The sequence below is a fragment of the Pinus tabuliformis genome, chromosome 7 (assembly GCF_031772625.1).
Source record: "Pinus tabuliformis cultivar Carrire ecotype Pingquan chromosome 7, CPIR1, whole genome shotgun sequence".
In the NCBI taxonomy this organism is placed as follows: Eukaryota; Viridiplantae; Streptophyta; class Pinopsida; order Pinales; family Pinaceae; genus Pinus; species Pinus tabuliformis.
In genome coordinates, this window is record NC_142293.1 from 1,204,047,346 (window position 1) to 1,204,064,431 (window position 17,086).

Below are 17,086 nucleotides of genomic sequence, written 5' to 3' on the forward strand. Positions count from 1 at the left end.
ATGTCAACCATAATGGAGTATCACAGGGGAAGGTGAACCACTCATCTTATGCATATGTCAATTGTAGGGGAAGGTGAAGCACTCACCCTACATACATGTGTCCGAGTAGGGGGAGGTGAACCACTCACCCTACACACATGTCAACCATAATGGGGTATCACAGGGGAAGGTGAACCACTCACCCTATATTCAGCGCACCACTAGGTGAACATGAACCACTCACCCTGTATTCAGTGCACCACTAGGGGAAGGTGAACCACTCACCCTATGGTCGCTCATAGCTAGCTCCAAGAAGTACCCCACGCACCCAGGAGCTCCCAGAGCTCTGTGTTCAACTCATGTGGGACTCTCTTAAGAGGGTTGTTCCACGACTCCAAGCCTCTCTCGGAAGGTTAAGAATTTGACCTTCTCGAGAGGCTTCGTGAGAATGTCTGCAACCTGCTCATTTGTCCTGATGTGTTGGAGCCTAACTGCTCCCTGTTGTACCATATCCCGGATAAAGTGGTACCTGATAGACAAATCCCACTTTGGTTGTCGCAGAAGATCACAGTGGTATCTAGCACGTGCTCAAATAGCTCTCTAAAGAGCTTCCTCAACCAGACTGCTTCACAACAAGCCATACTTGCAACAATGTATTCGGCCTTAGCGGTGCTCAGTGCAACCGATTTCTGCTTCCTGCTCATCCAAGGTATGGAAGTAGATCCCAAAGAGAAGCAGTACCCAAACGTGCTCTTACAAACCACCACACTACCAGCCCAGTCAACATTTATATATCCATGTAGTCTCAAATCCCCGACAGTGGATCTCAGTCCATAGTAGATTGTGTCCCGGAGATATCTCAGAAGATTCTTGGCAACAATCCAATGAATATGATGAGGCTCGACCATATATTGACTCTACGTGTTTACGATGAAGCATATTTCAGGACGGGAGTTGAACAAGAACATCAGTGCCCCCACAAGTTGATGATACTCGGTAGGGTTCGTCAATTCGGGCCCAACAACACTTCCACATAGCTTCTTAAAGTTGAGTTCCATCGTAGTAGTCACAGACTTGCAGTCCACCATCCCACATCTCTCAAGTAGCTTCACAATATATTTTCCCTGAGAAAGGAAAATCTCACCTGGATTTTGCCAAACCTCCAACCCTAGGAAATAATGCATCAGTCCTAGGTCCTTCATCTCGAACTCAGAAGCCAACTCCCTCTTGCATTGATGAATGAGAGGATCATCACCTGTCAGAAAAATATCATCCACATAAAGGACCAGAATGAGAGGTCTGTCCTTTTCAACCTTGAAGTATAGGTTTGGGTCAGTATCGCTTCTCGTAAATCCCAGCTTCATAAGATAATTATCGATCCTCTCATACCAAGCCCTAGGGGCTTGCTTCAATCCATAAAGGGCTTTCTTCAACCTGCATACATGTGTCTCACGATCTTGAACCTCGAACCCCTCGAGTTGTTCCACATATACTTCCTCCTTAAGCGAACCATGCAAGAAGGCAATTTTGACATCCATCTGATGAAGGTTCCATCCTTGCGAGGCAGCAAGGGCTATGATCGAACAAATGGTGGTATATCGGGCAACTAGTGCAAATATCTCATCATAGTCTACTCCCTTTTGAGAGAAGCCTTGAGCTACAAATCTGGCCTTGAATTTCTCAGCACTCCCATCAGCTCCATGTTTGATCTTGTAGAGCCATTTCAAAGTGACCACAGACTTATCCTTAGGTCTAGGAACCACATCCCAGACATCATTCTTCATGATCGACTCATATTCTTCATTCATCGCATCCTTCCAAACCTGTTGCTTCACAGCTTCTTTGAATGTACAAGGCTCAGATTGTACAATGGTACTCATGGCAGCTAAGTACCCTTAGTACCTATTCGGCTTCTTGCTTTCACAAAATGTCTCCCTCGATGTAATGTGTTTCTCGGCATCTTCAAAAGTATCTTTAAGCCACAAAGGCCTCTTTCTTGTAGTAGAGGGCTCACTAGAAGGTGGATCAATGGGATCCATCGAACTTTCAACATCGGGCATCGGTTCATAGGATGGAGATTCATCCTGCTTTTTGGCTTTCCTAGGAATAGGAAGATCTCGAATCTTTCTAAGTGTAGAATCTTCATCGAAAGTGACATCATGACTTAATTCCACTTCCCTTTGACCAAGCACATAGATTCTATATGCCTTCGAAGTTTCACTGTAGCCCACAAATGTTCCTTTCTTCCTAGATGCATCTAATTTGTTTCTTTTCTCTTTCGGCACATGAAAGTATACGGGACATCCAAAAATTCTAAAATGAGAAACATCAAGTTTCTTACCAGTGAATACTTCTTCGAGTGTCTTGAAGTCCAAAGCTTGATGTGGACATCAGTTTTGGACATACACAACGGTGTCAACTTCTCCCCATAAGAACTTCGGAAGACCTTGATCAAGAAGCATAGCCCAGGTGGCTTCAATGATAGTACGATTCTTCCTTTCAGCGACACCATTTTGTTCAGGAGTATATGCAGTGGCAGTCTCCCTCTCAATGCCAGCTTCCCTACAATAACCTTTGGTCCCATTATCGGTCCTCAATATTTTGATCTTCTTCCCTGTTTGATTCTCGACCAAGGCTTTGAAGGAGAGGAACCATTTGAATACTTCGTTCTTCTTCTTTAAGAAATAGATCCATGTCTTGCGAGAGAAGTCAGCGTAATACAAATATCCACCCAAAGATGTCACGGGCAACATACCTGATAGATCAGAATGGACCAATTGAAGAATATCAGTGGTTTGAGTCTCACTTGAGGGAAATGGTCCCCTTCTATGTTTTCCAACTTCACATCCCTGATAAACACCTTCATGATTCAATTTGAATTCGGGCATCCCTGTGACCATCTTCCTTACATCGGGTAAGGCTTTGAAATGAAGGTGATCAAATCTTCGGTGCCATAATTTGGATTGAAGAGAGGTGTCACAAATCATTGCTCCCAACAGATTTCCTCCAACCTGATAGAGACCTTCAACCCTGAATCCTAGAGTGAATTCATCTCTTAGATTCCTTTTCCAAAGACGAACCACCTTTGTCTTCCATCGCAAAAATAGAAACCAAGTTCTTTTTCAAGTCAGGTAAATATAGCACTTCTTGTAGGTGAAGGGTTTGACCTTGATTTAAGTGAAGAATAATGGTCCCAATTCCTTTCATAGGATAAGTGGCATTATCCCCAACTATAATCTCCAAATTTGTCTTCTTCTCAACCAAGTTTGAGAGAGCTTCTTTGTACCCAGTGAAGTGCCTTGAGGCACCACTATCAACCAACCAACTGTCCAATATATCTGGAGGAGAGGCGGTGGAGAGGACAGAAATAAGATAAAATTCTTTTGGTTTACAACATTAGCTTGTTCATACCTGGAATTTCTTGACTTCTTGGGAGGACGACCACCTCCATTTCGAGCAGCAGGAGCATTCCTCATTCTTTCGTTATTGAACCTGTTGTTCTTTCGATTGCCATTGCCTTTGAATTTGTTGTTGTTATTATTGTCATCATCTCTTGGAGCATCCTTCTTATGAGGACACTCTCTAGCGAAGTGGCCAAACCTCTTACAATTGAAGCACCTTCCTTGTCTTCCTTCTTTGAATCCCGGCTTGAACCCTTGTCCTTGATTCCTTGGACCAACATTCTTCCTTCTTCTAGAATGAGCGGAGAAGGTAGTAAGATTGTTTCCATTTGAGGGCTTGTCTCATTCCACCATCTTTATTTCTTCTTGAGTGCATCTGGCCAATACTTCCTTGAATCCCAGAATCCTGTCATTGTTGAGGATGGTAGTGTTGAATACATCCCATTCTCTTGTAAGGCCTCCAAGTGAAATAAGAGAGAGCTCCCTGTCACCAATGACTTCTCCAATAGATAGGAGATCATTCTCGATCTCGGTGATCCTCGTGAAGTAGGATTGGATAGATTCTCCTCTATCCATCTTGATGTCTTTCAACTTGTTTTTGAGAAAGAGGATTTGATTTGCATTGTTCACTTTGAACATCCCAACCAGCCTTTCATACATCTCCTTAGATGTTTCCAAATCAGAGATATATGCAACCAAAGGCTTATGAATAGAATCATTAATAATCTTCTTAGCTTTTATCTCACCTTTCTTGTACTTGGTTTGAGCAACAACAGATGCATTTGAAGGAGGCTCTACTATTCTTCCTTTGATATAGTCCATGGCATTATTCTCTTCCAAATTCAAATCGAAAGTCATCTTCCATACATGATAGTCGGACTTGTCCTAATGCTTGTCCTCAGATTTGAAGAAAGATGTAGTTGTCATTGGGACTAGTTCCAAGTCCTTGTCCAACAGCTTCCTTTAGTGATTGCTTTGTTGCAATCTTGCTTGGGCTTTGTCTTCACCTGAGCTTTGGTACCAGTTAATTTTGGATAACAATGGTATGTTCTATGCTTAAGACAATTTACTTCAATATTTCTTTAGTAGCCCAATGACAAATTCCAATTATATCCAGTAGCAATCACATTAACTCATAAACATTGACAGTAAATGCAGATAAAACATAAAATCATATGCAGAAGACAAGCCAAGACAAGAGGACACAAGATCAGACCCCAATGTGGGCAAACCCTTTGAACAAATCTTCTTATTATTCTTCAATAGTTCAGCAGAGAGAGAGAGAGTACAAATATCATAAATACAAGCCCAAAACAGATCTGCCAAATCAGCAGTGTAATCAGCCCTAACTAGAAAGTCAACAGTTGTCAAAGCTGCCTCAAAGCATCCTCAAAACAGCAGTCCAATTCGGCCTTCAAGGAGAGTGAAAGTCAGCCCAAATTCTTCAGTCAAACCCAATCAAAGGAGAAATAAAATACTGCTGCAATTTTCTGCAGTCAAACTTTAAATCAACGCTGGTCAAACTGTCCCAAAAACCAAGGACAACACTGGTCAAATCACCCCTGGTCAACGCTTCTGAAATTCGGCCTGTTTGACCCCAAAGAACTCGGCCTTCTGCCACACGTGCAAAGGAGAGAGAGAGAGAGATCAGCCACACGTGCGAAGAAAGAGAGAGATGCCTCCAAGCTGTACGAACCAAGAGAGAGAAGATGATGTGATGAGATGATGTCCAAATGAGGAAAAGGTCACCTCTATTTATACAATTCGTTGAGGGTGAGGAGACCCATCTATTGGGCTTCATGAGCCTACATTTGACTGTGGCCGACCTTGACAATTTGTCCATAAGAGAAATAAATTCATAATTCCATTTCTGCTTGTCAGAATGAGATGATCTTTATATCAAAATTGTACCTCTCCAAAAGAGGAATCCAATGCAATAATCATCTCCATCATATGAGCTGTCTTAAGGTGGAAGTTGGCCCTAGTTGCCAATTTTAACAAAAGCGAACAGCAAATAAAACTTGTATTTTTTGAAATCTCATTTATTTTGCAGTTGAAATTGAAGTTTTTTAGAAAAATATAATTAAACTACTGCTGCTATAACTAACAACCAACATAATGACATCAGGATTTACTGCATTTCTCTTAGAATAGAAGGTATGCATCATAATTTCTCTAAGAAAATCATATCACGCTCCATCAGAAAGGACTAGATTACTAAGAATGCGAAGAAATATTAGAAGATACCTGGACATACTGCTGAGCAGATGCTGGTGAAATCAAAGGAGTCAGGAGCTTCATGCCATCTGCTTTTACAAATAGTGACCTAACCAGAGGCTCCCTTAACAATGTTGCCAAGGAACTCACAGCTGTTGGTATCCCACGACTTGGATGGGACGGTCTTCTCAGCTGCAACATATAATCAGAACAAATTATCAGAAAAAAAATATATATAACATTTTACCATTCAAAGATTCTAGGATAATCATTTCCTAAAACTCAAAACACAGAATTTCAATGGCAGCTTCTGCGCCAAATTATTTTGTATTGTCACAAACACCATCTTTTTTTATGAAGAAACATTGTATTTGCTGATTCATACATATGGGGCTAAATCCACTATTTAGGCAGAAGAATGTATGGTGTAAGGTCTTGGAATGTGCCGCAGACTACGTCTAAGCGAAGAAAGTACCTTCAGGGCCACCAAAACAGACAACAGAAAATTGGGCTAAAGTGACAAAAAATAGGCCTCATATGCCCTTCGAAGATCAATAAAGCAGTTCATTCTGCTTCAACTTTGCTCTTGGCATTAAATTTTTGAAGGGAGTGTTACCCCTCATATAGCATGAGGTATTTGATCCAGCTGAAGACCCTTTCTAGACAGGCCGCGCATGGAGTATTATGCTTTTTGCCACATTTTACTACCATATGCACATATATCAGTGACTACCAGAGGGCATTTTATTTGCATTGGACATAAAGATGCAGGATTAGCTGATCAAGTTCCATAATGTATGTAGGAGAGCATTATGGTTTGTGCACACACTTTCCTCAACACTCTTGTGACTCTATCAACCACCTTTGGGAGGATGCTGAGGTGTCTTGAATAGGAGTGTTGGTTTGCACAATGGTTTGTTATTCCCCCATGGAGCCTCTTACTTTGGAGACTACATGTAGTGGTTTATTGTTGATATCCCATATTTAAAGGATGTGTGTGATCTATAGTATGGGTGTATTCATCATGCTTCATGGTTATTCTTGTCACGCGTTCCCTTCATATATACAGTTATATCGTGATTTAGCCATACATAGGCAATATTGGATCATTGATCATGATCCATTTGCTTGGGCTGGAATGCCCTAGTGGATATTGGTAGTTTGATAGAGATGGGACATTCCTTGATTGGTTGATAGCATAATGGAGTAGGACACTCACCTTGTTGGCACTTCCATCACATATGTGGAGGCATGGGGACCCTATGGCACATTTTTCTGGGTTTCTCCACATGTACACCTATGGTATTGGACACTTGGTCATGGTTTATGTACATGGTTTCATGAAGTTGCACGTGGATTTGAGGCTCCCTTTTCTTCATGTTGTGATTATCCCACTTTTATTGGCACAATCTCCTAGGTGCAGCCTCCATAACACCACTATGGTGAGTTCATTTGGTATTCAAGAACATATGTTGAAACTTGAGGTCATCCCACTTCTTTATGATGGCATAACAGCTACATGGGCATTGGGCCAATGTTGCAAGCCATCGGGATAAAATCGGCAAAGGTTCGGAAAACCAAAAAGTCTTTAAAATCAAGAAAATATTGGTAAAAATCAGCAAATATCGGAAAAATTAAGATACCATCAAAATAGCGGTAAAGTCTGCAAACATCGGCTAGGCCAAAAAATTGTAATTTCGCGATAAAATTGGGATGTTATCAGGTTGTTCGCAACACTGCATTGGGCACACATGTTTATGCTATTTGCTATTTGAGGCATCTTGGTTGCTTCTAGGCGAGAATGCTTGCTTACACCCACATTATTTTTTGTGTTAGTTGGAATAGTTAGGATTTTGATCCCTTATTCACATGGAGCACTCCCCACATTTTACAAGTAAGGCACACATGTGGAGGCGAGGGTTGTTACATCAAACAAACCCTAGTTGTTTTTACCATTTGCAGTATGATGCATCATAATTCTAGTGGAGCACACTGCACTTTCTTCATGGGAGTATTTTATCATATATTTGGAGGTTCCTTGGATTTTGGAAGGCACACCCTTGGAGATTATTCTGAGTTCTTATGATTGATTTTACATGATCAAATTGTTGGAAAATGTAACTAGGTTTGGTCTTCATAATCATCATTGTACTTATGTCATTGTATATTTCATGTAAAAAGCAAAAGAAGAAAAAGAAATTTTATTTTCAAACATGAGTTTCATGCTCAAGTCAATTTGTTATTTAGGTCAAGCATGTTTTTCATGCTTCTAGGGTTTATTGAGTCAAAAGAATATTTGTCACGAGTCAACTTAGTGTACTAAGAGTCAAGTCCCATTTGGACTCTTGAAAAGAGATGGAAAAACAATTGTATTTGAGTCAAAGTCGTCAATTTTGTCCCCACAAGACCAAGTGGGCCCTACCTGGACAAGTCGGCCCTGGAAGAGACCCATTTGACCCCCTGGATATGTATAAATAGAGGACAGTTCGAACTCATTTGGAGACAAGCAAGCAAGTTTGATTCTTGTACCAAGAAGAGAGAGAAATACCAGCAAAAAAGTCTAGAAAGAAGAGCGAAGTTGTCAATTTTGTCCCCACATGACCAAGTCGGCCGTGGAAGAGACCCATTCGACCTCCTAGATATGTATAAATAGAGGACAGTTCAACCTCATTTGGAGACAAGCAAGCAAGTTCGATTCTTGTACCAAGAAAACAGAGAAATACCAGCAAAGAAATCTAGAAAGAAGAGCGAGGATCTAGGAAAGTCAAAAGAGAATGAAATTTAAAGATTGTTTTTCTACCCTAATTCTCTCACACATGCGAGTTTCTTAAGCTACTGCAGAGGCTGAAATATTTCTGAAGTACTGCAGGTCCAAAATTTTGTTGCAGGAGGCCGAAAATCAGAGATTTGACCAGATTTGGAAGGCTTTGACTTGAGTTGACTTTGACTTGTTGGAAGAGCTTGGAAGGAGGGCTGACTTGGGTCTTGTGGGAGGTCTTGGTCTTGGATTTTGGGTCTTGGATTTCTCACTTTGATCTGATTCTATAAGAAGAGAAGATTTGACTGGGTTTTCCCCTTGGAGGGGTTTTGCCCTGGCTTGGAGCCTACATCTTGTGTTCATTGTCTTTTTGTGATCTTCATGGTTTATGGTTTTGGTAATTGTTTGATGAAAAGAACATAATAAAAGTAATAAGAAGCCAACATAACTTCACAAGCAATTATCAAGTAAAAAGAAATCACCCTAATTTCTGCCCCTTTTAATTTCTCAACACAAATGCCCAAAATCAATGAAGGTCTTTTGCATGAGATATGGACAAGAGGCATCCCAACTCTTTGATCCATTTTACTTGATTACTTAATTTAGGGTTTTTGACTCGTCTTAGTTGGAGGATACTGTCATTTAATCCTCCCTAGGAGATATCTAGGATCTGACTAATGGTTACTATTTTTAGCTGAGGGTTTGGGCTCTAACTCTATATAAAATGAGCCCCTCTTGTAATTTTCATTGATGGTTTGAGAAGACATTCAACTCTCTTGGCTTTTGGCTTGTATTGAAGATCTCTTATGGTAATCGTAATATGATTGGTGAATTTTCTTCTCAAATGTGTAGATATCCATCTTCCATAAGTTGCTTATTTGTATGTGCTGGAATATCTACAAAATTTGCTGCAATAAAGTTCTCAAGTAGGCCAGCCGCTGTTGAGAAAGGGGAATCAAATAGGAGCATGTCAATTTATCTCCTTGCTGTTTTATTTCCAGATTTGAAGTATTATGATTTGTCATTCATGGAAGGGTTCATAGTATCTTTTAGAATGGAATGAAATCTCTCTTTATTTGCCTAGCATGTGTATGAGAGATCATCACTTATAGAGGACCTATAATCTTATCAATTTTAAGCCATATAGAATCTGCGTCCAATTGTACTTTTTTGCATGTTATTACAGCAACAAATATTCTCATTTGTCATCCATTTTCAGCCCTAGTAGTGAGTTCATTGATGCCATATGCCCTCTTGGATAATTGGCACTAGTCTTGCCCCATCAACCACCTTCTAAATCAACTTAATAAACCAAATGAAAAACTGTTTTAATAAAGGAACTCTTCAATCCTTAGAAATCTGGATTCCTAACCCTAGGGACACCCCCCCTCCTGTACCACAAGAGAGACAGTCTTAAGTGAAAACAAAATTTGCAAAATGGCATTAACATTCCTCTTGAGTTACCCTTCGGCTTGCACTGATCTTTGGACTTTGATCTCAAGTGCAAAAATAATCAGCAAAACTTTTGCACCAATGTGTGTTGAAGATATGGCTCCCTTTTTCAAGCGATTTGGGGCATTCAAATTTGCAGAACAATATGGCCACACCTAACCCTGCACCTGTTGGAAAATGTAACTAGGTTAGGTCTTCATAATTATCGTAATTAATAAAATGATTATTTTCTGCTAGCATGCTCTTTTTCATGCTAAGGCTTATTTATTTTTCAAGCATGGATTTCATGCTCAAGTCAAATTATTATTTTATTTAAGCATGTTCTTCATGCTCATTATTATTTGTATTGGTCAAAGTCAAAGGCTTATTTATAGCCTGGAAAAAGAATTTTTCAAATATGCAAAGGGAGTCAAATCACATCTTGATACCAAGTCGGTCGTGCCGACCTGTCAAGTCAAACCTGCCCAGGGACAGTATAAATTGAGGACGTGTTGAGCTCACTTGAAGGGAAGCAATTTGTATGATATGTTCTGAGATATCGCAGAGGAGGATAGCAAAGAAAGGAGGGCTGAAGTCTGAAATTGACAAGTGTAAAGAAGGGTTTTTCTTGAGCTCGGATTTGTGGAAGTTCTGCCATGCTACATCTCTTGTTGAAAGATTGTTCCTGATGATATACATGTTTCTGGTCTTTTGCTGTTGATGGATCTGCTATGTGAAAGGAGAGCCTGACCTGGCATCTTGAGGTTTGGAGTCTTTTTATGGTCATGGGTCTTGGATATCTCACTTTGATCTAATTCTATAAGAAGAGAATTTTTTCTAGGCTTTCCCCCTTGTTGGGTTTTCACCCTGGCTTGGAGACTATATCTTGTGTTCTCTGTTTCTTGTGATCTTCATGTTTTGTACGTTTGGTAATTGTTTGATGAAGAGAACATAATAAACATTAATAAGAAGCCAACAACATTCACAAGCAATTATCAAAGAAGAGAAATCTACTCTAATATGCAATTAACCTGATTTCTCAACAGCACCTTGGTTGGATGAGAATTACAAGCCCTTGTATTTCTCAAGCATTGCAGGAGCCCCTCATAACATTCCAAAAAGAGTAATAGATAGGTTTCCCACATTCCAAGGATACAGTGGTGTATCAACTAGAATGATCTTGATAAAGCAAGACAAGGTTGGACATTTCGAGGTGCTTATGAAATTGTTTGTTTTATCATTGGAAGTCAATCCCCTCAATTGGTTTATAAGCTAGCCAAATAATGGTATTACACAAAATCTCAGCTGGAAGATCCTTTCATGGAAAGATGGGAGGAAAAGAAGGACAATAGGCACTTGTTGGCTTCCCTAAGTGGTGCTAAAATAATGAGAATGAAATAACAGAGGAGCTCATTCAAATAGTGTGTAGTGTGGAATGCAAGTTTATTCCTCCCTGGGAGAGATCTAGGATCTTACTCATGATTATTATTATTTTAAATGAGGTTCATTTGGGCTGTAAATTTATATAAGAGAAGCCTCTCCTTTTATATCGGTTGTGTTTTAAGAAAACGTTGTACTCTCTTGGTTTTTGGCTCGAATTGAAGATCTTTTATGGTAATAAGATTAGTGAAGTTTCTCCTTGATTGTGTGGCTATCCATCTTCCACATTTTGCTGATTTGATATGAATGTGCTGTAATAAAGTTCTCAAGTAGGGCAGCCAGCTGTTGACAAAAGGGAAATCAAATAAGGCCATGTCAATTTATTCTCCTTGCTCTTTTCATATTCAGATTTCAAGTTTTATGATTTGTCATGCATGGAAGTTGTCTTAAGTGGCCATAGTATCTTTAAGTATGATCCAGCTTGGAATCCATACTTTAAAGATACTTGGAATGCTCTATGATTTGTCCATTCACAGAAGTGGTCATAGCATCTTTAAGTATGGATACAACTAGAGATCATTGGAATGATTTCATGAGTATTATAAAGTGAACCGAGGTTGGACATATAGAGGAGTTTCTGAAATTGGCTATTTTGTCTTTGGAAGACAATGCCCTGGATTGGTCCATAAGCTTGCCAAATAATGGTATTACACAAAAGCTCAGACGGAACATCCTTTCATGGAAAGACGGGAGGAAAAGAAGGCTACTAGGCACTTGTTGGCTTCCCTAAGTGGTGCTAAAAAGAATGAAAATGAAATAGTTGAGGAGTTCAACAAAAGGTTCAATCAAATAGTGCTTAGTGTGGAATGCAAAATAGGATGGCTGTTTATTCCTCCCTAGGAGAGATCTCGGATCTTATGCATGATTATTACTACTTAATTGAGGGGGATTTGGGCTCTAAAATCCATATAAGATGAGACCCTCTTCTTATATCGGTTGTTGATGGTTTAAGAAAACATTTTACTCCCTTGGTTTTTGGCTTGTATTGAAGATCTTTTATGATAATAGGCATGGTGAATTTTATCCTCAAATGCGTGGCTATCCATCTTCCATATGTTGCTGATTCGAATGTGCTGGAATATCTACTAAATCTGCTGCAGTAAAGTTCTCAAGTAGGGCATCCAACTGTTGAGAAACAGAAATCAAATAAAGTCATGTCAATTTATTTTCCTCGATGTTTTCATCCTCAAATTTGAAGTTTCTGATATGTCATTCATGGATGTGGTCATAGTATCGAACTTGATTCCAACCAATCTTACCACTCTTTTCAAAAGTTAAAACAACTACATGATCTCTCTAACCCACCATTCACCCTGAGAGTTGGCAGAGTGTGTTTTCCTAGTCATCATGACAATTATTTCTTATGCACTAGTATGAATTGTCCTCTATAATAAAATGGTGGCAACAGTCCAGTAACGAATGAAATAAAACCTCTCAAACATAATCATTTTTCTTAACAACATACCCTCACAAAGGAAATATTAAGTGGAGACTAACAGACCTGATTACACAGCCATTCCACCAAGCCTCTCAGTACATCATCCATGGTAGTATGTGTTTGTTTTGAACCTGAAGCTTCCCCATTAGAGATAACAGTGTCTTCCCTGGATTTCTTCTTGGCACTGCATCAATAGAAACTCAAAAGTTATCAGAAGGCCACAATTTTCATACACATGAACAAAAGTCTTCAAACATATTAAGAATCCAGACCTTATTATCAAAGTGAGTATTTTGCAGCTCTTCTCTTGGATGAACCAGTTCCCCTTTGACAGTAGCCTGGCAATCAAAAACCAGTTAAAACCCAAAAAAATATTGGCAGTAGAAAAATTGCAGAAATTTACACTCAATCCAATACCAGTCGTATAAGCAATTCCATGGAGGAAAGCCAAGAATACATGAAAATTTGTTAATGAAAGAAACACTGCTTCTTGAGACTGCTACAGTCTTAACAACCATCCCAACACATGAGCACCTATAACATTAAAACTATCTCATTTATTTTAAGATATTCAAACATAAGATGATATTTAATCCATTGGACCTCTCAAAGGAAAATTTCCTAGGCCAGATCAGTAAGCTACATGATGGAACGTAGTCTCTCCAAACAAACTAGATGAAAACACATCATTAAAATCATGAGAACAGATAGAAAGGAAATGAAAGGTCAACATGCTTCTGCAAGAGATTGTTGACGCTCTAACATGATAAAGTCAGCGGTGTTAGAAAAATATCAAATGTTGATTTCATTAATGTATTAATAATAACGTCATAAAGTGGAAATAAGTCATATGTAATAAATAACATGTATGTTGTATGTAATTAAGAAATTAGGTACTTCAGATTCTTTAAATCAGACATGTACTTCTCAGAGTTCTAAGCATGGCAATTATTGTAGCAATAATATTCATACTAAAGAAGAGAAATATTTTAAACAAAGACATGAAGCTGAAAAGACAACAGGTAGAGGAAATCATAGAGGAAGAAGGGGACATGCATCAATATCATTTTGTAGGAAGTGGTACAGTGATTCTACAATAACCAGCCACTGATTATCTCTGCTTCTCAATTTGTCTAGTACATTGATGGGGGAGCCACCAAGCATACTACCAGCAATCAAGAAGTTTTTTTTTTAAATTGCTCACTGTGGTAAGAAGATTATTATTTCTGGAGATGACATTATGACAATACTCATGAGGTACAAGAAAGAGGTCATGTGTCCATGCAAATTTCAAGAGATAGCATCAAAATTAAACAGAATGTCTTGTATGTTCCTGGCTCAAAAACAAACTTGCTTTCAGTTGGTAAAGTAACTAGTAAAAACTATATTGTTGTGTTTGACAAGAAATAGTGTTTTATAAGAAACAATGTTTGATTAAAGATCGCAACAACAATGTTATTCCCATAGGATTGCAGTGTAATGATATGTACAAATTTGATAGTGTTCCAAAGCAACAACAAACTTTTTTTTATATGTTCCACTTCAGAAAAATCATTTATAGCATGAAAGATATGGTCATTTAAATTACTTTCATTTGAAGTTGCTTCATAAACATAATATGGTAAATGGATTGCCTAACATTGAAGAAAATAGAGGTGTATATGTTAATTTTTGAGATAACATGTTCTTATCATGAGACAGTTACTTCAGAGATCCATATAGCCCAATTTTCATTAGCAATAACATAAGACATTATTATCATGACAGTAACTGAAGAAAGAACATAGACAAAAGATGCAGAAGACAAGCCAAGACAAGAGTACACAGAGATATGGCTCAAGCCAGGGAAAAACCCAAGATGGGGAAAACCCTTGTACAATTCTTCTTATTATAAATCATCAAATGTTCAGCAGAGAGAGAGAGGTAAAGTACAATGATTCAAAGTCAATACTGACTTGTCAATCTGAAGATCTAGTCATTACAGCCCTTAAACAAATGAATGATCTACTCAAAACTGTAATCTTGGCATGAACTGGAGACGAAACAGCTGAAGAGGTTAAGTCTAGTTAGGGCTGTATAAGAATCACTGTCATCCATCCAAAACACTTCCTCATAACTGTGGCTGAGCTTAATATGCAAGGAGCTTCCATCAGGGCTGGTCTCTGATCATATAAGGCATCTCGGCCTCCTTTATTTAAGCTATATATACAGCAGCCCTTTATGAGATAATAGGACAGTGATGTGGCCTCATAAGTAGAGGGATTCTCCTTTATCTTAACCACAGACAAGCCCAGAAACTCACTCGGCCTGCCATTCTGCTCCTTAACATGGATCTGCAGGGATAAGATAGCCCATACAAACTTGTCCAGACCTGCAGCTGTCCATCAGAGAGAGTCTCGGCCCTAGTGCAGAAGTTTAACCCAGAAACTGACCATCTTTCGACCTCCTTGAAGACCTCAGCTGCCTCAAACATAGATTCAAGCCTTTTGATGTATCTCAATTGAGGAAGAAGAAACGTTACTTTTGAGTTATTGAGCCGACATATAGGTGAGGCCAGCCTTGATAATTTACATAAGAGAAACATAAATTCAAAAACCCACTTTTCCTTATCCAAATTTGACGACCTTTAGATTGATTTTGGTCCTCTCGAAAAGAGGAATTCAATGCTGTAATAATATTTCCCAAAGGAGCTGTCCAAAGTGGAATTTGGCCCTAGTTGTCAATTTTAATACTCCCTCTCAACTAGGGAGAATTCTGCGTGCCAATCCATCATCAATCATCATGCCATCTTGTCGTCAAGTATCATCTTTGTCATCTATGCTTTGCTCTACTGAACCATGATGTAATAATGAAGAAAAATTGATCGAGAGTGAGTCACAAGACCTTGCCACTCTCCACTGACAAAAGTCAATCCACATAACCAAAGGGTGAACTCCAATCGGACTTGATCCCAAGTGATCAAGTTGAAGAAACATCATTCATCCTAGACATAGGGAGTACGGCAGTACGCGATGCATCCATCGGTAGTGCTATGGTCCCTATCCACTTTTCCTAACTCATTGGCCAGATGAGAGGTACTTCCCATGTGTCTCGGACTACATGGATGGGATGATATTGAATCAATAGCAGGGAAAGAATGTATCACATCCTGCTCACAACCACACATAGGGAAAGGATGAACCACATCCTACAGTCACACATCACAACCATAGGTAGGGAAAGGATGAACCACATCCTATATATGCAAATCACCGAGAGTAGGGAAAGGATGAACCACATCCTACAACCACAAGTTACAATCACATGTAGGGAAAAGATAAACCACATCCTACAAACACAAGTCACAACAATCAATCGTAGGAAGGATCCTACATGTGGGGAAAGGATGAAACACGTTCCATCGACATGTCAACCACCAATTGTAGGGAATGAGCATCCTACATGTGGGGAAAGGATGAAACACATCCCATCGACATGTAAACCACCAATCGTAGGGAAAGAGCATCGTACATGTGGGAAAAGGATGAACCATGCCCCACCGACATGTCAGCCACCAATCGTAGGGAATGAGCATCCTACATGTGGGGAAAGGATGAACCACGTCCCACTGACATGTCAACAGATGCCTATATGCATCTCTTACGGGGGCATCCGCAGGAGGAGGTGAACCACTCACCCTACATACATGTGTCCACAATCGTAGGGAGAGGTGAACCACTCACCCTACACACAAGTCAACAATCATGGGGTATCACAGGGTTAGGTGAACCACTCACCCTATACACAGCACACCAATAGAGGAAAGTGAACCACTCACCCTATGGTCGCTCATAGCTCAATAAGTACCCCAAGCCCCTAGGAGCTCCCAGAGCTCAATATTCAACCAAGGATCCCTTCATATAGGGAATAGTGTCAAGTTGCTTTCTGAAAGATCAAGATTAGATCTTGACAATTTGACGATGATATTGATGATTGGATCGTCAATGAGAGCCTCATAGCTCTACCCAGCAGCATATAGACGAATACAGATCTTTCTACAAACATATTGATTTACAGCAAAGATCGTAGAAGCACTTAGCAATCCTTTGCTTCTTGCATATCTTGATGAAGAAAATATTTAACTGTACTTACTCCCTCTTACTCAGGGAGACCACAAGCCTAAGCTTGTCTTACCAAAGTGCACAGTGTCCATCTGGCAGCCTGCTCATCATAAGATCCATGCCATAATACCATGTAAAGTGGTATCTGTTGTTAATATGTGAAATATTGGATTCTCTGAATCCTACTCTGCAATATACAACAAAGGTGTGCCCAAATGGCTCACTAAAGAGCTAACTCAAATGGCTTCATAGTAAGACAAGCTTACTACTTTATGCATTCAGCCTAAACAAGCTTCCAAACTTCAGTCTTTCATGAAATAAG

General features: G+C 39.5%; 1 protein-coding gene across 1 annotated transcript in view; it reads right to left on the minus strand.

Moving 5' to 3' along the window:
* Positions 1-17,086, minus strand: part of LOC149251730 (vacuolar ATP synthase subunit H family protein) — a 292,411-nt gene that overhangs the window by 220,444 nt on the left and 54,881 nt on the right. Inside the window, exons 6-8 of the mRNA XM_089459551.1 lie at positions 12,937-13,002; positions 12,728-12,848; positions 5,628-5,789 (exon numbers count right to left, since the gene is read on the minus strand). Of these exons, the coding sequence (XP_089315677.1) occupies positions 5,628-5,789; positions 12,728-12,848; positions 12,937-13,002 (349 nt within the window). The remainder of the gene's footprint in view (positions 1-5,627; positions 5,790-12,727; positions 12,849-12,936; positions 13,003-17,086) is intronic.